General features: G+C 55.2%; 1 protein-coding gene across 7 annotated transcripts; it reads right to left on the reverse strand.

The window, feature by feature from the left end:
- Window positions 1-249: 249 nt before the first annotated feature.
- BAHD1 (bromo adjacent homology domain containing 1) lies at window positions 250-23,729 on the reverse strand. Of its 7 annotated transcripts, XM_030318487.1 has the most exons (9): window positions 23,547-23,628; window positions 19,236-19,327; window positions 10,169-10,252; window positions 7,623-9,062; window positions 5,423-5,805; window positions 4,338-4,497; window positions 3,846-3,922; window positions 2,951-3,051; window positions 250-2,477 (listed from the first exon to the last, which is right to left on the reverse strand). In XM_030318487.1, exons 4-9 carry the CDS (start codon window positions 9,046-9,048, stop codon window positions 2,288-2,290), a joined length of 2,337 nt encoding a protein of 778 aa, XP_030174347.1. In that variant the 5' UTR covers window positions 9,049-9,062; window positions 10,169-10,252; window positions 19,236-19,327; window positions 23,547-23,628; the 3' UTR covers window positions 250-2,287. The 7 variants fall into 7 exon arrangements, with proteins under 7 accessions (XP_030174347.1, XP_030174350.1, XP_030174348.1 ...); XM_030318490.1 differs by lacking the exon at window positions 19,236-19,327 and having other exon boundaries at window positions 23,547-23,729; XM_030318488.1 differs by lacking the exon at window positions 10,169-10,252.
- Between the last annotated feature and the right edge of the window lie 1,454 nt (window positions 23,730-25,183).

A 25,183-nucleotide genomic window follows, 5' to 3' on the forward strand; every position in this document is an offset into this window, starting at 1 on the left:
GACTTCACCTTGTCCAGTTGGTAGCTCTGGCCACCATGATGTCAAGAAGTCAACCCCAAGTTCTCACTGCCTCTGTCTCCTTTCCTCGGTCTGCTTTCCTTCTACTTCCCTGCCCTTTTTGTTTATTGGCCTTAGTTAGCCCCTACACTGCAAGGGTTAAGAGGGACCCCCAACATAAAAAGTAGTGAGCCTGTCTGTATGCACACCCTCCCACCCCCACACAAAGATGACAGGACACACAGGAAACAATCCTTTTCTAAATCAATACAATTTTTCAAATTTATTTTTTTCTTAAAGAAGTACTTCTAATCTCTGTCAAAAGGGAGGTGAGGAAAGGTCCTCCCTCCCTTGTAAACACTGAAATACAGATCTGAGAAACCAGGGTCGACACACACAAAAAGTGCATTTTACAAAATATCAACTAAAATATATTTTACATGAATTATGCTTCCATTGAAATTCTACCAGCTGCATTTTCAGGTTCGAAAAAATATTTCGACATCTAAGAGATTTCAAAAGCATTTAAGTTCTGGGCAGCAGACCCTGCCTCCTGGGAGGAGGGGCCTTGATCTCCTTTCCTGCTAGGTGAGGCTGGGCTCCTCAGCAGCAAGGGCTAAGCACCCTGGGAATGAGCAGGCTCCAAGGCTGGCTCTCCAAAGGCCCCATGGCCACTCTGCCAACCTCTCTTACTGCCCCACACCTTCCTCCTGACAGCTTATTCAGTACAAGGGCACCCTAGCCCCTTCCCTTCAGGTTTGGGATTGGGCTTTCTGTATGGAAATTCACCTCTGAAGCCTCCAGGGCCCCCCTAAGCCCAGGGACCAACTGGGAGCAGCCTATAGCACAAGGCTGGGAGCGCCCACAGGATTTGCTTCTACCTCCCTCTCTAGACCCAGCTTGACTGTCCTCACCCAGTGTCACCTCCTTACATGCCGGGTCTGTGCCTGCCCCTTCCTAGGGGAGAAGAGGGAGTGCTGCCCTCCTTGGCTCCTACCCCCAGGGGTGTGCCCTGTGTAAGTGCTCATAAGAAGGGCCCAAGCCACACTGTGCTCCCCTCCCCTCCCCTCCCCACCATGCTCCTCTTTGGTACAAACAGGAAAGAACCAGGCTGCTTCAGCCCCCTCACAGACAGCCCCAGGGCCAGGGCCTAGTCCTGACTAGGACAAGAGGGGGCTCAGCCTCTAATCTACTCTGGGGAGCAGCATGAGGTGAGAACGGGGCCCCTGGGCAACAGGAACAAACTGAAAATGCAGGTCCTTAGCTCCTAGAGTGAGTGGCTGCAGCTCAGCAGGTCTGTGGACTGATACAGTGTTGATTCTCGCAGGGATGTAAATTAGTGCAATCTACAAAAGACTAGGGTAAGGGGTGGCAGGGCAAGGGGAGCCACAGCACTCCTTTGGTTTGATTTCAGGTGGGTGTGGCTTGAAGAGTCATGTATGAAGTTCTGCAAGAGGTTTCCTAGAACCTCCAAGTGTAAGGCAAGAGGAAAAGTCTTCAATAAATCAGGTAGCAATTTTCCTTGCCCCCTGCCCCCCACCCCCTCCCAGCTCCCTTCTGCCCTCCCAGACATGATAAACCTCATGTTGACCAGTTAGCTTCTGGGAAGCCAGACCTGCTGGGTGGCCCTCACCAGGAGGCAGACAGGAAGCTGACTCCCACAAGTGGGCCACACCCATGACTATGTGCACTGGGTAACTTGTCCCAGCACCAGGGGCTACTGCAGGGGCAAAGGAGGAAGCCAGGGAAAGGCCCCGAGTCTAGAAAAAGCAAGTCCATGCTCTGGAAGCCAGACTCTGGCTCTCTATGCCTCAAAGGAAGGAACTAGCTGTGCTAAAATCTGGGAGAGCCTGGTCCCAGGCTGATGGGGAAGCAGCGGGTCACAGTGGGTGAGGTAAAGCTGGCTCCCACTCCCTCTTGAAGGGCCCAGGGGAGGCTAAAGAGCCTAGTGGGCCTTGTTCCTGAAAGACTCTCCCCTCCCCCAGGGCCCCATGCCCCTCAGGCTTGGCCCAGTCTCAGGGAAGACTGCTTCTTCAAGTCTCCACCCAGGCAACCATAGAGAGGCACCCTGGGCCAAGCTGAGGGCTGTGATGCTTTCCCTATACCCTGGCCTCCCCTTCCCTCCCAAGGGCCCAGTACCCATAGGGATCCCTGCCCTCCCCCCCAAGAGAACCACAGGCCAGCAACTTCAGGTCCCTATGGCCCCTTAACCAAGTGCTGTGCTTCAAGCAGTACCCCCTGCCCCGAGCCCCACTTGCCCGTGGGCAGCCTCAGTGTGAGCCTGAGGAGGCTACTGAGGGTTCTTGAGGATGCGGCCATGGCGGAAGTCATAGACATGGCGGCAAAGAAACACCAGCTCAGGGTCCGTGTCCTCGGGCACTGTGCGGTGTGGCGGGGTGGAGTAGTCCGCAGAGGGGGGCACCAGTGCTGTCTTTCGGCTGGGGAGGCCCTCACCTCGACGCTTGGCCATGGCACAGAATCTGCAGTGACACACCACCATCTGCTGTCTTTACCACAGCCACCTTTGCAGGAAGATCAATTCCTTCCCCACCCTGCCCTGAGAGCTGGGGCATCCCCTCCCACCCCCACAAGGGCTGGTGCTGCCTCCAACCCTGTCCTGGGGGCTATGCCCTCTCTGCCAACCGCCAGTCCATCTTCTCTGTCACTGGGGAAGCACATCTGCTGGGGCCTCCCTCCCAACACCTGCCAATTCTCCTCGATGGTTCTCTGAGAGCAGTACTGTAACCATCCTCAACTCTGCCTCAACCACTCTGTCTTAGAGGAAGAACAATTTTTCTTTCTTCTACAAACATCAGATGGTGGAAGGCTGTGAAGAAGAACATTCTGGGAGGTCAGGCCCAGTGAATGAGATCCCCTTGGGAATTTCAGCCCCCGAAACAGCCCTGGGGAGTCTGAGGGGAGAGGCTAGACAGAGGTGCAGGGTACCACCCACCTGCAGTACTCAGCAAAGGTCAGCACGTAGCACTTCTCCTCGATGCAGGCCACACTGTTCTGGTCCTGATGTCTCGATGCAAAGACTTCATTCTGCAAAGGCTCAAGGAGAGAGAGTGGAGGTTGTTGGTACCAGGATTGGAAGCACCTACCTCCAGTAGCAAGGTGGACATTAACTCTTCTCCTGGGACTTGTGACCTGAGATAACTCCAGCTAGTGCCCAGGAAGCCAGGGAGCATCTCTGGAATTCTGGCCTAACTGCTCCGCACCTAGTGCCCACCCCAAGGCACTCTTCCCTCCCTAGGTCCCTCCTACTCAGGAATAGCCAGGGGCCTGTTCCAGCACCGCCCCCCAGCCCATGTCATCAGCCTCCTGACCCCCAGCTCAAGGGAGGAGAGGGGAACTGGTGCCCATCTCCCCATGAGATGAAAAGTCCCAGCAAGGGAAACAAAGCGAAAGGGAGCTCAGACTGCGGGCAGAGTGACCACACCGATGGCACTATCTCTCCTGGCACACAGCTGGGTAAAGTGCCCAAGAGTGTCTGGAGTCTCTTGTCTCCTCCCTCTCATGCCACAGACGGTATCAAAGGGGGCCAGGTGTGCAGTTCCACCTCCCCTTTCCTGCTGCCAGGAGGACACATCTACTTGCTCCCATTCTGGCATGCCCTTGGGGGCTTCCCTTCCTGTTCCCCTTTTAAGACAAAAGGTACTGTTCCCTTTAAAACATGAATTGGATCAGTGTTGTTTGGAAAAGAGGCTAAAACCCAGGCCCTTCCATGGCATCCAAGGCGATGATCACGCGACTGCCCATGGCTGCCTCCCCAACCATGTTCTTGGTGCCGCATTTTCTCCCTCTGCCACCCCTGCCCTCCCCAACACACCTGCCAGGCGGCTCACCTCGTGCATGCTGGGACTGCGGCCTCCCTGTAAGTGCTCTGGTCTGTAATACCACAAGAGGCTCATCATCAGCTCTCCTAGGGGGACAAGAGAAGCAGTCATGGCTTGAGCTGGCAACCCCAGAGTTACTTAGACAGGCAGGAAGGCTGGCCACCTGCCCTGCAGTCTCATCCAACTTCAACGCCTGGGCCAATCCTGCAGGCTCCAGCCACCCATATCCCCTGCCTCAGGCCAAGCCTGGCAGCTCAGTGGCCTGGAATGCTGTGAGGCATGGAGGAAGAAGGGGGAAAAGGCACTGACAGGTGGGGGGGGGGGGGGGGGGGACAGGTGCCTAGCCCTCGGTGGCGGGAAAGGTTAAAGAGCTGATCCAACCCAAACCACAAGGCCATCTGCAACCCTCAGCAGCAGACAGATGCCGGCTGAGTGGAAAGCAGACTCTGTGCCAAGAACATGAGGAGACTAGTAGCAGGTCAGACTCCAGGCAGGGGGTACCTGATTCAGGGTTCTCCCAGAGGGCAGAGATCTTGGCCACATAAGGTGTGGATGTCTTTCGTGGGCCTGACTTGAGGAGGACAGTGTCCCGGACCCGGATGGTCTCTCCGTGCCGCTCCACTGCCTGGTAGCTCTTTCGGATGGCTGGTTCTGGTTCATCCTAAGCAAGAAATCAATGACACAAACAGGCTCGTGGGGGCCACATTCAGAGTGAGGAGGGGGAAGGGAGGGAGCGAAAGACATTCTCTTTGTGCTTTCCTCAGGGCAGTCAAACCACTGAGGATGGGAAGCTGTAAAAGCAGCTTGCACAGTGGCCTCTTCTCCCTAAGCCTGGCTCTCAGGAGCAGGATGCAGATGGGAGATCCCTACGGCTGGAGAAAGAAAGAAAAATAGGAATAGGGCTAGGAAAGTGGCCTAAAGCTTCTGACGCTGTGCTATGAACCACACCCCAAGAGCTGGCTCTCTTGCTCCAAGCCCACACCACTGGCAAAGTCCTCAAACTTCCTATCGGGGCAGTATGGGTTTGACCCATAAGCCCTTAAGTGGGGTAGCCCTGGGCAAATTAGTCTGCTGCCATGCCTCAGTTTCCTCATCTGTGAGATGGGGATAATTACAGGAACACGGGATATGTACCTCCCAGGGTAGTAGTGAGGAATAATGCGGTATTTACTTTCTGCCACCCAGAAAGTACTCAGTAAAGTTTAGTCAAGCGTTTTCATCATCTGCATCTCCAACGTTCCTGGCATCACACTCATTTTCTCTGCCTATCCCAACGATCCCTATGCATACTCATCCAAGAAGCCTCCATGAAAGTCCTCCATTTTATAATCCAGGATAGAAGGGACAGTATGATCAAGGATGAGCTGTGAAGCCACTTCAGATGGGTTCCCTGAAAGTCGGCGACAGAAATGGAGGCCAACAGCTCTGACTGTATGTCCCCGGAGCTCCTCAAGGCACATGGTACAGGATCGGAGGGGCTAGGGAAGGAGGCCGGGCCAGCATGACTGCTTCCAACCCACCTCAGAGCGGGTCCTGTCCCCACTGGCCCCTTCCCTCCTCCCCATCGGCTAACAGCTGGCACTCACCAAGACATAGACCGCCTTCTCACAGGCAGCCCCAACGGGAACCCAGCCGTTAGTGCGGCGGCGGCGGCGGCGGCGTGGGCGTGGGCGCTGGACACGCGGTTGCTTGGGGTGGCTGGGCCTGCAGGCAGCCTTGCTTCTCGCAGTGTGCCTACAGCTGGAGCCCGTGCGCAGACCTGACTTGGAGCCGCTAGGAGGCTTGGCGCTCTGAGGGCACGCACGGGCTACCGTCTGGGGCTCCGAGGTGGGTGTCTGAAGATGGGGGACGGGCTCCGCTGCAGGTGGCACACTGGGCACAGGGCATCCCAGGAGGGGGTGGGCAGGTGAGGCAGGGTGGCCGGCTTCCGGGAGAGGAAATTCCAGCTGGCCTAGGGACCTGCAGCCTTCTGGGGAAAAGAAGAGAGGGGTTAGGACAGGTAAGGACAAGCAGTAACAATCCCTCTGGCCCCCCTGCTTTCAGAGCCTACTGTCTTAATTCGGAGTGTGTACCCAAGGGTCCCTGAGGTGCAAGTGGAGTCAGGGGCCTCTGAGGTAGACTGTCAGAGTGACTGGCCAAGGGTGCTTCTTGACCTTGGAGACCGGCCCACAGCTATCTCCCCCTTCTAGCCTGCAAGAAGGGCAGGTAATGGGAACAGAGTCTCTAGCTCTGACTTATTCTCCTCCGGGGCTTCCACAGTGCTAAGGAGCAGGGGAGTGGGTGTCAGCCCAGGATGTCAACCCCAGGCCTGCCACTCACCGACTGTATGACCGCAGGCAAGTCATGCTACCTCTCAGTGCCTTGCAATAGAAGCAGGAATGGCAAATATCATATAGAGTGTCCCAGGCGTTTTTCTTATCAACGTATTAACTCATCTCATCCTTACATCCTTACATCAACCCTAGGAGGTAAGTACCACTGCCACCATTCTAAATTAAGGAAACCGAGACACAAGCAGTTACTGGCTTGTCCCACGGTCACGTGTCTAAGGAAGTGGGGGAGAACATTTCACCCTAGGCAGTCTGGCTTCAGAATCTGTACTCAATTACATGCCATGTGGCCTCCCGTATATAAAGTGCTTGGAACAATACCTGGCACGTGGTGCTTACTGGTGTTCCAGGGTAAGGGGGTAGGGTCTTGGGTCCCATGGTTTAGGGGTCTAGATTTGGGAGAATGGTACAAAAAAGAAGGAAAAGCCCAAGAAGCAGCCTGATCTCATTTCTTAGTGCTCCAACTCACACCAAAACCTGAAACAACCAGTCGGGCCAGAGTCAACTGGTCTATAAAGTTGTTTTATAGACCCCTACAAGATGGGGTGTGGGGTAGTAGCAACGAGAGCCCTGGTAAGGCCCAGCCTCTCATTTCATCAGCAGCAGGGTAGACTCGCTAGACAGGATGGCTCTGGTCACCTCATTTCCACCCAGGAGCCAGGGACAGAGCCTGGAGAAGCATGTGAGGACATGCCTGCCAGTCTGGGGTAAGAGTGATCACCGTGGGGGTGTCTCATTGGCTACAGCGCAAGCCTCCCTGGTGTCTGGGCCTTGCTAGGAATGGGCCTTGCTAGGAAGGCAGACACCAAAGCCACGGACCCTGTCAGCACTCTGTCTGTGCCAGGGAACTCTGCTGGTCTATTCTCGGAGTGTGCCCCCTGTTAGCCCCCAGCAAGGCGATGCCAAGTCTGGGCACTACCTCTCTCTCAAGGCCTGTATGGCCAGGGCAAAGCAATCCTGCTGCGTCTGGCACCACCTATTGGGCCTGGTTACCCACCCTCCTTCCCATGAATGCTGAAGTAGGCCAGCATGCAGATGGAATGGGCTCCTGGAAGGTAGAATTCTAGCTCTCCTCAAGGAAGGCAAAGGGACATAGGAACAACTTGGCAAAAGCACTAATTTCAATACCTAATTTGCTATTCAAGAGTCTGAGAATGGGTATCCTAATGGGGAGGAAGGGATGGCTCTCCCTGCCCCCTCCACCACCATGGTGCTACCTAACTACCTGGCCAAGAGATCTCCATACACAGGGGAGCCAGAGCAAAGAGCTAGACACAGGCCCCTTTTCTGGGAATACTCCTTGGCTTGGGGCATGAAACTAGGGGAGTCTTCCTTTTCCAAAGCCCCCTACCACCCATGTTGTAACTAGACCTCAAGGAACCCCACCCAATCCTTGGCCCACCCTCCCAGGACACTATCTGACTCCCTGGGACATCCCACACCTAAGAAGGCTTACCTGCTGCAAAAGGCATTTTGTAGGGGCAGCCGCCACAGGTGGTGCCAATATGGGTAAGAGACGGGGGCAACATTTCACAGATGCTGTAGCCATTCACTCCAGTGTCCTCGCTAAAGCAGTAGCGAGAGCCCCAGGGAGGGTGTTGGAAAGGGGTGCCCGCGGGCACTGAGCTCGGTGCCAAGAGGAGCCCCTCGTTAGGTGCAGCCACTGGGGACAACTTGCCCTCAGGAAGCATGGGGCAGGGGGAGTAGCCTCCACACTGCAGCCCATCTTGGCTGCAGTACAGGTAGAAGCTGCCTAGTGCAGGGAGCTCAGGCCTACCACACAGGCCACTGTAGTGGGCAGGGTTGCCAGGCATCGGCAGGGGGGACAGCTGGGGTGCAGGGAAAGAAGGCTGGTGCAGTTCCTGCTTGGGGGCAGGTGACTCCTCGCCTGGGCGCCCAGGCTCCGGCTTCAAGGCTGCCTGCCCACCCATCAGCAGGGGCAGGTGGGGGCGCAGCCCCAAGGGGCTCTCCAGAGCCTTGCTCAGGGGCTGGTAAGGTGGCTGGCTGGCTGGCCCACGAGGGGTGGCAGATGGCCATGGCTCCTCGGGGTGCTTTTGCCAGCCGGGTGGACCTACGGCCTCCCCAGAGCCAAGCCCCTGACGGGCCTTGGGATAGTTCTTGCCATTGACTTTAGCCCACTTTGGCCTCGGAACCCTCAGTGCTGGTGGCTCTGTGGAGCGCCCATCTGCTTCTGGGTGGGCACGAGGTGGCCTCAAGGGTAGCTCCCGCTCCTGGCTCAGCTTTAGGAAGGCAGCTGCATTCAGGCTGGCCAATCTCTTGGGAGCTGGGTCACCATCTCGACGAGCACCCTCCTCAGGTGCTGGCTCTGGGGACAGGTCCCGACTTCCCCCTCCGAGGTCCTCTAGCCGGGGCCGCTTCTTGGAAGAGGACCAGCCCCCACTGGCCCGGTCACGGTCCCGACTGCGGTGAGGGTCTCCCCCTCGACTGCGACGAGTGCCGGCCAGGCTGCTGGCATCCTCCCGCTCCAGCAGCAGGTTATTGAGGGCCTCTGCATTGAGGGAGGCCAGGCGCCTCTTGCGGGGCTGGGCAAGGGCAGTGTCCTCACTGGATGGGGCTGGGCTGGGGGGCTTGGGCAGGTCAGGGGGCAGCTCATCAGCCTCATCTGCACTCCGCGGACCAGCCACATTCTCCAGGCGGGTCAACAGCACTTTGCAGGCCTTAGGCTTCTCAGGAACTAATGGGCGCTTACGAAGTGGGTAGTTCTTGCGGCGCCCTGTGAGGTGCCCTGGGCTCTCAGGCATGCCTGCTTCCACACTCTCCGCCCCCTGCTCCATACTGCTGCCTTCCATCTGCAGGGGCTCCCGGCGGCCAGTGGGGCCCGAACTCAGCATGGGAAGGGACTTCCTCCGCGTGTGTGTCATGGAGTACTTTCGATCTGCAGGGCAGAAGGCAGGCAATGAGAGAAGCCCACCTCGCCCTGCCCTGTCTGCCTCTCCTCTGCTGCAGCCCATCCAGCGCCACCCCCCGCCCCCAACCTTCCGTCATTCTGGCCTACACTCATCCCATCTACAGCCTGGCTTTTCCCAAGACCCCTCTTCCGGGGTTGGAGGGGGGGGTTCCAGTGGGATCAGGCTACCAACAGCTGTGCAAGGACTGGCTGCCCCACTCTTCTCTTAACCTAGGGTCCTTCTTTGAACTAAGCCCCTATGGAAGGATGCAGACCCTGGGATGAGAAGACAGAAAGTGCTGGGGGCAAAGTTCTCAGTCTATCTATTCTTCTCCCACTAGATACTCACTGCAGGTCAAGAAGAGGCTGTGAAGATGCCAAGCCAGGATGGGGGCTTGGACGGTGGGAGCCCATCTGTTCCTTTAAAAACATCACCAACCCTTCCCCCATCCTGGGGCTTCTGCGATTGGCCACAGGAGGATAAGGACATGGACAGTGGGGAGCTAAGGTGAGGAAGCTGCCTGCTGGACTGTGGAGGTAGCAAAGTCCAGCCTGTGGGGACACCCTGCCGGGCACATACAGCAGGAAAGCCATAACCTGCATTTTGCTGGAAAAGCCCCCTGAAGGGGAAGGCCTGGCCTTGAGGAGTCCATGGTCAGGGGAGGTCTGGGCCAGCCCTAGAAGCCAGACCCACCATGGTTCAGATTCTAGGGAAGGGCAGCCCAAACAGTGCCTGTGCCCAGAGAAGGGATGTCCATAAGGCAAGGGCCAGAATCCCTGGGTAGGAAACTCACGGAACACAAACTAGGCCTGTGGTATAGCTTTAAACCCTCACCAGCCACTAAGAGGGAAATGAAGTATCAAAGGAAAGAACTAACTCAGGGGATAAAATGGGCTGCCTTGCTAGTCCTGCCCTATTTCTCAGGTCTCCTTCCTGGTAGGCAAGAAGCTGGGTAGAGAAGAGGACTGGGGGTGGGGTGGAGTGGAGTGGGGGTAGCGGCAGAAAGCCCAAAGCCCCAGAGAGAAGATGCCCACTTGACCAGGCATCATCTCCTAACTTTACTTGGCAAATACTCCCCTTGCCCCCAACATACCTGGGGCAGCCTGGGCCCCCTCCTGAATGAGAGGCCAGAGCTGGGCTGTATCCTGGAAGCTGGCATGGCCAAGGCAATGGAGAACTGGCGGGTGGGGGTGTCAGAGTCAGTGGTCAGAGACTAGTGTGCTGTTCACTCCTTACCTACTCCCCAAAGCAAAGCAAGGTGCTGCCAAATAAGGTGTCAGACAAGGCTCTGCCCTCTCTGGCACCCTGCAACCCCCTCCCCACCCAGCAAGCCCAGGCTTTCCAGCTTAATTTCCCCACTGCTATTGTTATTCATACTCACTCTCCCCAGAAGCTGGGAGCAGTCCCTGCTGGGCCAGGATTTAACCCTGAAAGTCCCAAGCCTGACAGCTCCCAGGAATTCCTGAGCCCTTCCCAGCTAGCTCCTTTGGCCTTGGGCCAGCGGCTGGGGTCACTGGGTACCTTTTCTCCTGACACATACTGCACTAGTTGAGAAAGAGTGCTCAGAAAATGAGGCTGAGGGCACCATGGGTGTCCCTCGCCCTCAAGAAAGGACTCGGAAAACTGGAAAAGGGAGGCACTGTGCCAGGCATTGCTCTGGCCACGTGCGGGGACCTGCCACTGCCCAGAGACCAGGCCAGGACAAGGCAGAGTCACAGGAGACAAATCCATTCCTTCCTGAAGCACAGACAGGAGAGCTCCTTAAAAAATCCCAGGCATCTGCTAGGCTGCCTAAGATTTTTTCCTGCTTCTAATCAGGGTGACCACCCATCCCTGTTTGCTCAGCAGGCTTATTAGCAATGCCTCCTTTTACTCTCAAAAGCATCCCAATTGCTTAAGATCCACAGGCCCTTTTCTCAAATGCAGGGCACCCCTGTGCTGGAGGAGGCGCAGCAACAAGAAGCACATCTGTATTTCCTATGAAAGCCTAGGCCCAGCCCTTCCCCACCCCCAAAGGGCCTGGAGACAGGATTTGTGAACAGACCGCATAGCTGAGCAAGAACCGAAGCCCCTCAACAGGCCCCAAGTTACCAGAGGAGTCCGGCCTGGGAATGGCTGGGGGCCAAGGCTGAGGTCACCTGGGCTTGTGGCCTTTAAGGACATGGACACCAAGTACAAAGCAAGTACAGGGCCAGATGGAAAAGAGAGGGTGCTCAGGGAGGTGCTTTCAAGCCTGGCAAACAAAAGAGCTCTTAGCTGAGAGGTGACTGGCCTGTCCCTTATTCCCCCCATCCGCCCCCAGTTTGCTGGTGGACCAGCTGCAAGAGTGGACTCTGGGATACTTGCCTCCCTTCTCAACACGCAAAAGGTCCCAGCAGGTGAAGGTTCGGAGGGAGCCTTCCACTGTAGGGAGACTGGCCCCAGAACTTGGGGTTGCATTCCCTGTAGTATTGTACCCACTGTCCCCTGATCCCAGGAAGCCTCTAAATCACAGGATGCAAGTCACATTTCCAAATCAAGCATAAGAGCCTACTGCTAGCTTCCCTTGAATCCACCAAATCCCTCATCACCAGCAAAAGAACTCCTAGCTTTCGTGTGGTGCCTAAGGCAGCAATGTCACTCACTGTTCTGAGGAGAGGCTGGGGTCTCTGCTGCCTCCCTCGCTGCCCTCCAGTCTGAGGAGAGTGAGAGAATGAGTCATGCTTTGAAGCCAGACTTGTGAGAACTTCGGCTGCAGCTTTTCCCTGGGGTGGGGCTGGGTGGAGGGGGCTCCCAGCCTGCCAGGCCCCTCTAACCTGCAGGGGTGGCCCAGCTCAAAGGGGGGAAGAAAATCCTGGGAAAGCAGGAGGTGTGGCTCCCATTCCAGCTCTGCCAATGCTCCTGCTGTCCTGTCCTTACACACTAGCTCAACCAGAAACTTCCTACCACTGCAAAGAGACAAGGGTGCCTGGGTTCTCTCAGCACCACCCTTCTCTTTGGGAAGCCTTGTCCTCCCAGGCATACATGGTCTGGGCCCCCTTGAGAGAAGGTTCTTAGGAGGGACTCCCCAGGACACATTACTGCTCACCTAGACTGTGTCAAGCTAGCTCACACTGAAGAAGACCAGTCTGATCGTCCCTAGCCTGATTAGCCAACAGCCAGCTGCCATGAAGGACAGTGGCTGGCCGGTGTCCTCCATACCAAAGATCCAGCAAACCACAGGTTGAATCTAAAATCACAAGTGTATTCTAAAGACAGCAAACAGGCCATCACAGCCCCAGGCACTTTGGGTCACAAAACTGAGCTGAAGTGTCCATATCCTGTACCCCATGTCTGCTCAGGACTAGAAGTCAACTCTACAAAAGTAAAAAGGGAAGGAAGACTTGAGTCTTGCCCGCAAACTGCAGCAGCATCATGCACCACCCTCCGCTCTCACAGGCAGAGCACACCCAAAGTGCCGTGTGCAAGGGAGGGTCAGAGGCCTGGAGGAATGTGGGCTGTGGGCACTGCTGAAGGGAAAACCAGTGTGTCAAGTCCAGATCACTCCTGCAAACGGAGGCTGCCCTTGGGCTCTCAGCTTTGGCCGCAGCTCTCCCCCCACCCTTACTTACCCAGCTTCTAGAGTATACACCCACCCCCATTCTTAGAGGTTCAGGACCCAGGACTCTGCCCCACTACCCTTCCTGAAATCTCTGCATTTTAAATTCTACTTTTCAGGCTTTTTGCTTTATTTTTAATAGTAGGAAAGTATGCAGGGGGGTCTTAGGCAAAGGCAGACTAGCTGGTCACCTGGGTGAGGGTCAGGAAGGTTCCTGACCCAAGCCACCTCCCAACTCCGATTACACCTAAAGCTACACGGTTGGCACTGAATTAAGCACTTCCTTCCTTTGCGCTCTCTCGGAATAATTTCCACACTCCCCCAAAGGAATAACAGTTTTTCATGAGCACTGACTTTCCTGAATCTTCTATCAGAGAAGAAAAGCAGCAAGAGCACAAAGGCACGCTGCTGTTGGTTGAAATTTAGTTGGTGTTACTTCACGGAAAAACAGGTGAAACTGCTGAAATTCTTATGATGAAGCCAGGTTAAGTCGAGTCTGGGGTCCCTCCAATCCCCCATGGCTGGTAAACTGGAAAGAACCAAACCTTCAAGCGAGGTGGACCTGGATTCGAATGTCAGCTCTGCCCCTGGTTAGCAACTTATTTAACTTCTCTGAACCTGATTTGTTCATCTAAAATGGATAAATCAAAAGGAATTTTAAGAATGGTGGTGAGGATGACACTAGTCTCTGTGCAGAAGCCTAGTAGGGTAGGAAGCAGGCAGACCAACTTCTCCCCCACCCTCCAGACCCACAGAGGAAGGCAGTGGCTCTTGGCTTGGGGGGCAGGTTCCCCACATCAGGAGCCCAGAGCTGTTGGGGCTGAGAGAGATCTGAAAACCTAGCCTACACCTGAACTCTGCTCTGCTTCTATTCTGCCAAAGACACCCAAGTGTCAACCCCAGGTAAAGATGGAGAGGCTATGGCGGGACTTGTGTGTGTGGGGTTCCATCTACCACACAGGGAGAGGACAGGGGCAGAAACTGTATCCCAACAAACCCTAAACAACAGCTCCGTGCCTCTGGGAAACACTCAACTGGATGGTGAAAAGCCCAGGGGATGGGGTCAGGGGGGCGTGCGTTTGCCAGCTTCCGCCATCTGACTGCTGCTTCAGCACGGACACCCACAGACAGCAGAAGTGCCCGAGTCCCCGGGATGCTGCCCTGGAAGAGGAACCAGTGGCCTCGGCCACCACCGGCTCCAACTCTCTAGTGCCTGTTTAGCTTCACCTGCTGTGGGCACCCAATTCACTCTGCAGTCAAGCTGATATCCTACAACCCTGGGCAGGAAGCACCCACCCCACCAGAGGGAATTGGCCTGACCCATCTGGCCATAGCTTGTTTTATAGACTGCCTTCAGGTCTAGTGGTCTAGTGGCCAGACCACCTGCTCCTCATACTTCACTGTGGAGGCTCCCAGGAACTCAGAAAGGTGGGAGCAGCTGTACGGTGAAGGTTCACACCCATCACGCATTGGGTCTGGTATCTCAGCCAACCCAGCCTGGCATCCGGGTCCCATCTTTGGCTACTTCTGTCTACCCGGACCATCCCAGCAAGAGGGCCCAGGCATACAGGCCCAGAGCAGCACCCAAGTGTCCAGAACCCCCACTTACTTCTGGCTCCAGACGCAAAGCTGGACACCAGCCTCTTGTAACTGTAAAGGAACACAAATCTCAGTGGGGAGTTTTGACTCAAACTATAAAGTGGACTCTTCGATTTTATATGAGAATTACAATTACATTCATGAATATAGTTAACAGTACAGATGGTGGAATCTCCTCAGTAGAAAATGCCAGGGCCCTCATTGTGGGACAAGGCCCTTCTTTTAGTGGGGGCTGAGAGTGAGAGAGAGAGTGTACCCCTAGGGTCCAGAAATCAACATACACACATGGACAACTGCACTACGACAGTGGGCAGAGAGCACTGTATTTTAGTCACACCATGGTGCTCTGCTTTAAGAAATTCTAACCTGACAAATTAGAAGGCAATCACATGCAATACAAAACTGGTCTTTAGAGGGTTTCCTTAAAGGCACACGCACCTACTTCGGGTGATCTGCTCTCTCTAGCTTCTTCCTAGTGCACAGCTTCTCTGTGCACAAAGTAGACCTGTAGCTGCAGGGGCCATTCCCGCTAAGCCAGAGCACCTGCTACTCATTCCCAGGCACATGGCATCTCTTGTTACCTTTGCTCATTCAGCCAACATCTGCTGACCTCCCACCATGGCTCAACACAGCAAATGTGACACCTGCAGGGGCTAGAAGCCACTTCATACTGCTGCTAATCCTAAGTGCGCTTGGTCCACAGCCTGAACTCTGAGCCTTGGTTTCCTTGTCTACACAGCAAAGTTGTTATGAGGATCAAGTTGAATGAGCACGTGTGTCAAGTGCCTAGCAGAATACCTGGTATAAGTCAGGTGCACAACACAAGCTCGTTCTTTTTCCCTGCGTGTCAAGTATTAGGCTAAATGCTGAAGAAAAATGCAAAAAAGACTACGAAACTGGAGCATGGGCTGGTAGGAAGAAAGAGGACAAACGAGTGTGACAAGGATTGTAACACGGTGCTTAGAGTTTGATGTGGAGAGCTATGGCTCCACGGTAGCCTCACTAAGTGAAATATGCGCCAGGTCTTCGTTTACAGACACTGACTGAGGGCCTGTTTCATGCGCGGTGTACTGAGGGAAAAACAACCTGAGAAATGTGCTTCATCAATGCTTGGATGTAGGAAGGAGCGACGGACAAAAACTGAAGTCTTGAGGCAGGAGACAGATGAAAGTATTCCCAGACTCACCCTTATTAGCTCCATGTAGGATTACTCCAGCCTGGGGGACAAGAGAGTTCCAGGCTAAGGCTCCCTCAGACTCTCCCAACCAGACTCCACAGTGCCCAGGCTGGGCCAGCAGCAGATCTATTCCTGCAGCAGGACCCATTCACTCTGGGCAGTTAAAAGTGTGGGAGAAATAAAACAGAAAGATACAGGGCGCCCCAAACCTCAGCAACAGGTCCTCAGCAGAACTGAGAGGAAATGTCTTGCTACTGACACACAATTCTTCAAAAAACACGACAATATCTCACGAGTCTGCTCTGGGCACCTGCCCAGAAGGGCAAAGGATATGTGTCGGTTCAACCACCAGGACACTCCAGGAACCAACAACTTAGATTTCTAAAGCGGCTTGCCAAGACTGGAGGTGCTATCTCTTGTCCTGAACAGAAGCAGCTGGCTGGCCAGGCCAAGCTGGGAGCTCTGCCCTCAGCCTCCCCAGCAGAGTGCTAACCTTCTGAATGAGCCAGCCATGAAGAACGAGACCCAAGACCAGGCCTTCCCAACACTCCACCAGCACAAGCAGAACCACAAGTCCAACCCTACCAGAGTTACAGGCACCCCACACAAATACCTCAGACATGACTAATTAACTAAGTGATTAGGGCCACCCTCATTAGGATGCAAGCTCTATGGGGACAGGTGGGCTCTGCCTGCCTTACCACTAAATCTCACCCACAGGGCTTAATAAAAGCTTGTTGAGTGAACAAAGATCTGGCCACCTACCTGCTCCACCACATTTAAAACATTTCTACCCTAGACTGATGGCATCACTTGGAGCCCAGGACAGGAAACTCTGACCCCCTAATTCTCTCCCATCCCCAGGACTGTGCCTCTTCAGCGTAATCAACAGTTCAACAGGGCTACTTTAGGAAATCTCTCGTATTTACACAGCACAATGCTCTTTCACTACTATCCTTTTCCTTCTCTCTCCCAAATAGCCCAGCTATACCTCAGGAATATATTCCGCTCACTCCACTTCTTACCATAAACCGTTAAGCAAGCAAGGGTGGCACACTCTAGTACAGAGGCACACTTGTATTAAGACAAAGAACGCCACAGATATTAAGGTGAACTCAGCAGCGAAGAACCAGAGTTAGCATTATCAGTCCCCAAATCACCGAAGTGTGCAGTGTAGGGAATTCTCAATTCAGCACAGAGGCTTCTAGTCTAACAGGATGGCTGATGTTTGTCAAGCACTCACTACCCACCCTCCACTCTCCGCAGGTACCATTCACTCTCATTTATCCTCACAACCGCCTCATGAGGTGGTTGCTATCATCTCTTCCTAACAAGGAGAGAACAGGTAGAGAGGGTAAAAGAACTCGCCCACACTCCTGTGCTGTCAGTGCTAGAGGCAGGGCATCTAGGGTCAGTCCCCCAAAGCCCACAGCCCCACTGCAATACAGGACAACTGTGGACTCACAGACCAACATTCAAGATCAACTTGTACATTCAATTTTGTTTTTCTGTGTTGTTTTAAATTAGTAATAGCATCTTATTTATTTTTCCTAATTTTTCACCACAAAGGAACTAAAGATGTACTCCAATTAAATGGCATTGGTGGGCTGGCCAGAGAACATAAACATAATTTTACAAATTGTTTCTACAGCAAAGTCTGCTCAAAATCCCCAGTCAACTCTTATATGCACTTTGGAAAGAAATCCATTTTATATCCCAGAAAGGGGTGAGGGCTTCAAAGATACGTCGTCTTGATTTTACAATAAATCCAGAAATGAAGGCTACAGACTTCCCCCACGGATCTCACCACATCGCTTGAACCAGATGGAATCTTCCTCCAGTCTGAACTGCAATCAAGACTGCAATTTGGTCATCACACTCCAAACAGCAATCTTAATATTCAAAGATGTGTCAGCTACCCCTTGGCTACCTCCCTGTGGGCTGAGTAAATCTAAGTCCTTTCAATGTTCTCTGGAGATCATCTCTTACAGTCGTTTCACCCACTTTATAATTCTTTTCTACATTGTCCGATCTGTGTGAACCCCTCCAGGCACATGGCAGGGGACGCCCCTCACTTCTCGATGAGGGCCTGCCGACTTTGACTATAGTAGGAATGTGACTCCATCTTCCCTCCTGACATACCTGTCAGGGTATCCTGGCATCAAAATGGACCCTAATTTCTTTCCCATGATTTCTTCCAAGATCTTCTAAACCCTAACAATTCACCTCTGTTCAACCACCTGGCCAAATGAGAATGTGATTAACAATCTCCTCTCCACTCCCATTTTAGACAGGTAGGCTATAGCCGGAGACGGGCCTAAGTGTGGGCCACCCCTCTCCTCTGCAGGAAACTGAAGGAGCTCCGTGGGGGTTCCAGATTGAAGGGAAGTAGGAGCAGCCATCACCACTCCAGGTGAGATCTTGGGGTCACAAAAGGTGGAAAGCATACCAGGTCCCTCCTCCTTAACCAAGGATGGAGGGGAGATGGACAAAGCTCCCACCCCAACCCCCACCCCCTGTTCCACCACAAGCCACTGGAAAAGGAAACTAATGAGAAAAAAGACATAGACACCAAGTTCCTGCCTGGCATCGATCCTGTTAACTAAGAGTCACTTATTTTTCGTTCAGGTAACTCAGTCACGGTGCCTTGGAAAACAAATTCCCATTTCAAATCTCAGAAAGGCTCAGAGACAAACCCATTCTTTTATTCCTGGTGGATCAGGCCTGCGGGATCTCAAGGACAACATTTTTGTTTTTGTTTTTTGTAGGATGCTGAGTCAGGTGAATAACCAACCAACCTCTGCAGGTGTTTCCCGCTGGGAAAAATGGAATCTGGCTGAAAATCCTTCCCAGGACACAATACAAAGTCTCGAGCAGGACTCTGCCCTGAGGCCTGCTCACCAAATCCACAGTCCTCTGGTTGTGAGCTTCTACACCACCCCGCCTAGGGCACCGATCCCCCCACTGGAACCCCAGGGCCTGCTGCTGCTACTCAGCTCTGCAAAGCCAAGGGGGAGAGGGAGCTCAGTGGAGCTGAGGGGGCTTGTCCGGCCATCTGGACAGGCCCCTGCAGCCTCGACTGCTGCTGTTCCTCCTCCTCCTCCTCCCTGTTAGCTGGGTTACTGCTCATTAGTGGTAGTACCAGGAGGTGGGCAAGGGACACGTAAAGGAGCTGAAATTCAAACCAGCCCATTTCATTCCAGTTAGGTGCCTCCCATAAAACCAGGCAGGATTTCATCATCCAAGTTCTCCCCGTCCCCTGTCCTGAGGAGGTCGAAAGAGCCCAAACTTTGAGGAGCTGCAGAATCTCAGGACCCCAGGCGTCAGGAGCCTAGGTTTCTAATCTTCGTGAGCTGTTGACTATTCTCTGTATTTTCTGTCTTGTCACGGTTAACAGACCCTCTAGCCGTGAGCTGACCCACAGAGTCAAGGCCCTGGACCTACAGAGCAGGAGTGCATGCTGGGGCTGCCCTTAGTATCGAAACACTCTCCTTGTCCCTCCAAAGTCCCCGGCATAATGGCAAGTTCACAAAGGAAGTGAGTCTTGCCAGACTGTGCTAGCGAATTCCCATAAATACTTGGGCCAGGGTAGTACTGCTTATGTAAAATGCTTCCCCATTGAGAGATGCTGCTTTATTTACATTCTTCACAACCCATTCATAAAAAGGAGGCCCTTTAATGTTGGGGCTGTTCGTATAATGCTCCATAAACCCGGCAGCTTCGGCTGGCAGCCTTAGTTCAACACAGGCTACTTCTCAACTCCAGAGACTTTTTTCCCTTAAGATTTTTTTTTCTTTAATGACTCACCTTGCGACAGGGCGCTGAGGCCAGATGTTGCCGGAATAAGGCCAAGAGGAATAAGGACAGATAAAATGAAAACACACAAGTCCTCCTGAATGCTAGGACAGAGAGGTGGGGAGAGATGAAAATCAATAAATTGAAAATCCCCATACAACTTCAATGTGAAGTATGTATTTTGGGAAGTTGAATTCCTTCCAGGTTTACTGAAACTGCCTTTAGGGATGTCAAAAGGGTCCCCGACTTATACCTCTACATACCAGACGTGGTGTGGAGGAATTTTTTTTTTTAACCCCGAAACAAAAGAAAGATGAAGGCTCATTCTGGCTTTTAACTTGCATTACGGATGAATAAAAAACAGTAATTTTCTCTGCTTCTTCACAGACATGTTCCAGGGGCTGCTGGATCCAAGAGGGGCACAACTGGCTCAAGGTAATGAAACTCAGACAAACCCCAGAAAGAGAAGAAGGACTGTGCTCTAGGATGCACAGCAAAACAGCCTGAGCAGCTGAGGAGAGAGCCCAGGAAATGCATTCTGAGGTAGCTTGTCTTCCGCTATAGTAGAAGCAAGGAAGACAGAAGTAGTAGGGATTTTTTTTAATTGACGGGGAGCGGTCTGCATTGCCATGGCAACTGTGAGGGGTGGCCTTCCCGCTTGGAAGGGAAATGCTGGTCCATTAATCATCAAACTGGGGCACAAAAGGGAGGTTTGGGGGAAAGGGGATGGATGCACAATTTATTTTTTCACTGTCTAGACTCAAACCAGTCACCAGCCCTCTTTCACATTTCCCCCATGGTCCAAGGTTTGATGGTAAACAAAATCGGAAGTTCCAAGAGAGCTGGGATCCTAGCTTTCCCTTCTGATGGGTCCAGTGTGGGGCTGATCACGCCTCCATGTCAGTGATAATCACCTCTTCCAATGCCAGTCCCCAAAGTCCTGTCCACGGGCCAGACCAGGAATCTTTTTCTTTTCTGTTCTCAAAACCGTGTTTTCTCCCTCATTTACACCCAGGATTGAGAAGAGATAAAACATATGGATTCATTTAGCATGGACAACAAGGAAAATTGCATAAGAGCAGCAAAGCCGGGTGGAGAGAATGGCCTGGTGGGGTAGGAGGAAAACAGGATTCCAGCCCTTTTCCAATTCATGTCTATATGGTGTCATGTGAGCAATCCATAGGACAGACTCTCCACCAGCTGGAATATCAGAAACAACAGCTAAGTTTCGTTTGTTCCCCACGCTAAAGCAACCCCAACCCCAGTGTGCCCTATGTGTGTGCTTTTGACAGAAAATATTGGAAACCACCAAGGACTCCATACTGAGCATTTCTTAGGAAGAAGGGAAGGTTTCCCCTGTTCCCAATCAACTAAGCAGCCAATTGCATTTATTTATTTATTCAACAAAAACAACACACACTGCACTATACTAGAAATCCTGAAATATTCTCTCTCTCTCTCTCTCTCTCTCACACACACACAGATTTAACACTCATACTGTCCCTTGTCTTAATAAACTTCCAACTTACAAAACCACTCAAGAAGACACCATGTTATAAAATTCAGGGTCACAATCCCAGAGGCAAGCAATGTTGGCCTGGAGTGGCCTGACAGCAAAACAAAGATGAGTAGGGTTCAGGTGGGAAGAGAGGAAGGCAAAAGGCTCCTTGCTAGGGACTACTGGAGAGAGCAGCAGACGGAAAGATGCAGGGAGATAGCTGTGTCCAGCATCAGGGGAGAGCCGTAGAGGACATGTCTAGGGTCAGACTGCAGGAAAAGGAGAGCCACTCAAAGTGTGTGAACAGGGGAGTGACATGGGGGAAGGAGTGCTTTAGGAAGAAGGCTCTAGCAGCTGTGTACAGACTGGATCAGAAGGGCCAGAGGAAGCAGGAGGGAAAAGGGGGCCATGACAACATAGGCCTGACATGGGGACAACAGAACAACAGGAAGAAAAGGGAGATACAAAAAACAAAGAAAGTCTTAACTGGAGTAGACTCTCCAGAGCAAACCCTCCTAAACACCTGAGCTGTCTGACTTGAGTCTGCTGCCAGGCAAGAAGAGCCTGTCAAAGAGGGAAACACTGTTTTGGTAATTTCCCTTTACGTCCCAGTGGCCAGACCAGCTCACCCCCTTCTGACTGCTACCAAAAGAAATCACATACCGTGTGGCCCTAGGGGAGGCAAGAAGGCCTTGAAATTCTTCACCATTCTCTGAATCTTAGACGTACAATTACATCCTCTCAGAATAAACTTTAGTCTCTTGCATGAGGTAATACCTCCCTTTCCCACAAGCCTCAACTCCACTCAGGCTGGGGTTTAGACCCTTCTGAGGAGGGGGCCAGAGGGCGACCATGAATTAACTCCATGTCCATACTAAGCAAGGCTGACATGCAGCCTTCCCAGGATTATAGCCAACCACAGCTAGGAGCAGCTCCTAATCAACAGCCACCTGAGGTGGGACTTGAACCCAGAAACTCAGCAAAAGCAGACATTCAAAACAGTCTCAGCCTGTCTTTGTGATCACAACTCTTCAAAGAGGTACAGGGTCCCATGGGGAGCCCAGGAGTTCTGAGTGGGTTTTTAGAAATGGAAAACAGCATCGAGCTTAGAGCAGATCACTGGTGGGGACAGATGCACTCAGTAGCTTAAGCCACTGGTTCCCAAGTGTCCTCTAGCTAGCCAAGGACAGTGGTGTCCCTCCAGGACATGTGCTCCCTCTAGGGTCCTTTTCTCCGTTTTTCAAAAGACATGGGAGTGGAGATGGTGCTGGGAAAGTCTCTCAGGTGGCATAAAGGAAAAAGACTGGAAACCTTTTCATTTAATCATTAAATTCCTGCCTGGATTTATAAACTCCAGCTACTCATTTCCCTTTGTGGGTACCTTCCTAGCTAAAGAAAAGTGCTGAAAACAACTGTGGATGGGTTGCTGGAGAACACTGGGGGGGGGGGGGGGGGAGCATCTCCTAGTCTCCAATCCAATTGGTCTTCTGCCTAAGACTGTCGACAATAGACGACTAGAAGATATCCCAGGTGGGACTAAACCTCTGTCCATGGAGCAGACACTGCTTGCTGAAACACCTCGTTCCTGGCAGGGTCTAGAGTGGCTCACCAGACTGTCGCCTTGGAGTCTACCAACCCGGTCGTCACCAGCCAAGGCCCACCTTGTGCACCCCACCTCTGCCCCTCTGCTTCGGCCGGGTCGACCCCACTCTTCCCAGAACCAGGAGGCGATCGGCGGCTGGAGTGGTGAGCCACTGCCGCAGCTTCTCCCGGCGGGCACCCCGGGCCCCGCAATCCCTGGGGCAGAGTCCGGCCGGTCGCCCGCCTCTGGGGGTGGGTGGCTCGGACCTGTTCCCCTCCCCGACGCCACCACCTGCGCCCGCTCAGGCGCCGCCTTTGTCCGGCGCTTCACCGCGGAGCGGGCCCCTCGGGCCCGACCTGACCTGGCCCCCGGCCCCAGAGAAGAGGCGGCGAGGCGGGCAGGGCCAGACCAGGCCCGGCCGCGAGCACGGGGTCCCGCTGTCACTTGGAGGCGGTCTGACAACTTCGATCCCCCCGCCCCACCTCGGACTCGGCCGCCGCTCCGCAAGGTCTCCGCCGGGCCTCCCGCGGCCCACACTCGCTCCTCGAACCGGTTCCCTTCCGTCTTCGGCGCCTCCCTTCCTCCCGGCACGATAGGGTCGGGTCTACACTACCCCCCGCCCCGGTGTGGCCCCCATCCCCAGCCCCCCATCCAGCAACAACCGGTCACCTCCCAGCGCGGGAGGGCGCCCCCCACCCTGAGCGGGCGATCCCGCGGCGCCGCCCCCGGCCGCGGCCCCTTGCCTCGGGGACCGCGATGGGGGAGGGGGCGCGGCGGGAGGGGGTGCCGGGGGCCTTGCCGCCCGCGCACTCGGAGGCGAGCCCGCTCCACCGCGGCGAGGAAACGACCGGCGTCCTCCCGCCCTCCGCGGCCCGGGACGCCCGCGCCGCCGCCGCCCGGCCGAGCTGCCACCCTGCGGCCGCCACCCACCCCGCCCCCAGCCTGAGTGGCGGGCGGCCCCCGGGGGCTGTCACCTCGAGGCGCGCTGCGCTCCCCGATGGCGGGACCGTGGCGCCGGACCCGGGGGAGGGAGGCGGCGCGAGCAAGCGGGCGGCCGCACCTGCTTCGCGTCGTCCGTCCGTCCGTCCCTTCCCGGGCTGGCGGGGGCGGCGGCGCGGCGCGCTCGGTGGGGCGCGCTGACGGGCGGCCGGTCCTCTCCCCTTCACTCGTTGCCTCCCTAGCTCGCTCCCTCTCGCCCGCTCGTCCCTTTTCCCTCCCTCCTCGACCCCGGCCCCTAGCTCACCCGGACAGCGGCGCGGACGGCGCGGCTCTGGGCGCCCGCAGGCCCCAGCCGGGCTGGAATCCGGCGGCTGGAACCCCCCGGGGGCGCTCAATTCCCGGGCTCCACGCTGCTGCGTCAGCGCCTCCTCCTGGGGGCCGGGGCCGGGCGGGCGGAGCGGGGGCCGCGGCCGGGCGGGGCCGTCGGAGGGGCGGGAGCGCCTGGCCGGGGCGGGCGGACGGCGGGGGCCGGACGGGCGGGGCAGGCAGCCGGACGGGCGAGCGGCGGGGGCCGGGCTCCGGGATCCGCTACGCCGCTCGCGGTTCCCCCACAAACTCCCCGAGAGCGGAGCCTCCGCCGCCCTCCTTCCTGCTTCCTCGTCCCCAGCCAATCAGCGGCGCGCCCCTCGGCCAGCTCCGCCAATCAGCCGCCCCGCCCTGCGCTGGCCCCGCCAGCCAATCCGGCCCTCGGCTCCCCCTCCCGGTCTCCGACCAATCAGAACCGTGGGTCGGTCGTCCCAACGCAGGGGGCAGCACGAGGCGGCCGGGGGAGGCGGTGCGGGGAGTGGTGGGGCCTGGGGGGAGGGGTACGGTGCCAAGGGTGGTGGCGGGGGGTGGTTTTCTTTGCCGGCTTCTTGGATTTTTTCTTCGGCTGCAGAGCCTGAACCGGTATCCCATGGTGACCCGACCCAGGAGCCCCAGTCCCCCAGCTGCTACCCCATCCCCCGAGAAATCTTATCTCGCCCCCGCCCTGGCCGTCACCCCTCTACATCCCCTTTCCCCCTTCTCCTCCCTAGCACACACTGTAGAAAACTGCGGACCGAGAAGCACCCCACCCTCGCCAGCGGCTGCTGCCCCCCGGGCAAAGCCTCGGGAAGACCAGCCGAAAAATCAAGCGAGGACAACCCCCCTTTCCTGCAGAAAGGGCCCCAGACTCCAGCGAAAGGGCCCCGACTGCTGAGAAGCCCCTCCCGCCCTTGCCTCATCTTTCCGACTTCCCTGCCTGCCACGTCTCCTTTCCTTTCAAGCAAGGTCGGTCCTAGCTCGGTAACCCCTCACCCGCATCTCTTTTTCCTCTTTCTCCCCTTCACCTACCGCCCCCCACTCCAGCTCCTAATTCACCTTTCTCAGAAGCCGAGTGTGGAACCCTCATCCATTCCCAGCTGACAGCAGAGCCTGGTCTGTGAGTCCTTGACACCCACACACCCTCTTCCACCACCGCGGGCAACATCTGAGCTCTCCGGGGGAGGAGGGAGGGGGCGGGCAGCCTGACAGCCCTGACTGGACTCCCTCCCTGGCGTCCCCAAGCCAGGATGGGACCAAGCGTGGACACTTACCTGCCTTCCCCCTAGTCACCGAATGCTGTGGCTCCGTCTCACACCCACAGACGTGCCTTTCCAAGCCCGAGCACGCTCGCGGGGTCAGCGGGGTGGGTGGGCACAGCAGGCTGAGGTCACACGGAGGTGTGGGAGGTCCCTGGGAGGTGCGGGAAGGGGCCGTGTCTTGGACAGCTTGTGTCGCCTGAGTCGGCATAAGGGCTTCGCTTCAATAAGCACTGGCTGTGCACATAGTAGGTTCTTGAGAAATGCTGAGTCCACCCCAGAACAAAGCCTCATTCCCAATTCAGGCGGGGGAGGGGAGCTTTGGGAGGTAAAAGGAGCA

The sequence above is a fragment of the Lynx canadensis genome, chromosome B3 (genome assembly GCF_007474595.2).
Source record: "Lynx canadensis isolate LIC74 chromosome B3, mLynCan4.pri.v2, whole genome shotgun sequence".
Taxonomy (NCBI): Eukaryota; Metazoa; Chordata; class Mammalia; order Carnivora; family Felidae; genus Lynx; species Lynx canadensis.

Bases quoted from the DNA above. Each gene is read 5' to 3' on its own strand.
- BAHD1 (XM_030318490.1), bottom strand. From the start codon at position 9,048: ATGACACACACGCGGAGGAAGTCCCTTCCCATGCTGAGTTCGGGCCCC. The intron at 5,806-7,622 runs GTAAGCCTTCTT...TCTTTTCCCCAG, and splicing joins CAAAATGCCTTTTGCAGCAG to AAGGCTGCAGGTCCCTAGGC. The intron at 3,923-4,337 runs GTACCCCCTGCC...TTGTCCCCCTAG, and splicing joins CTGGGAGAACCCTGAATCAG to GAGAGCTGATGATGAGCCTC.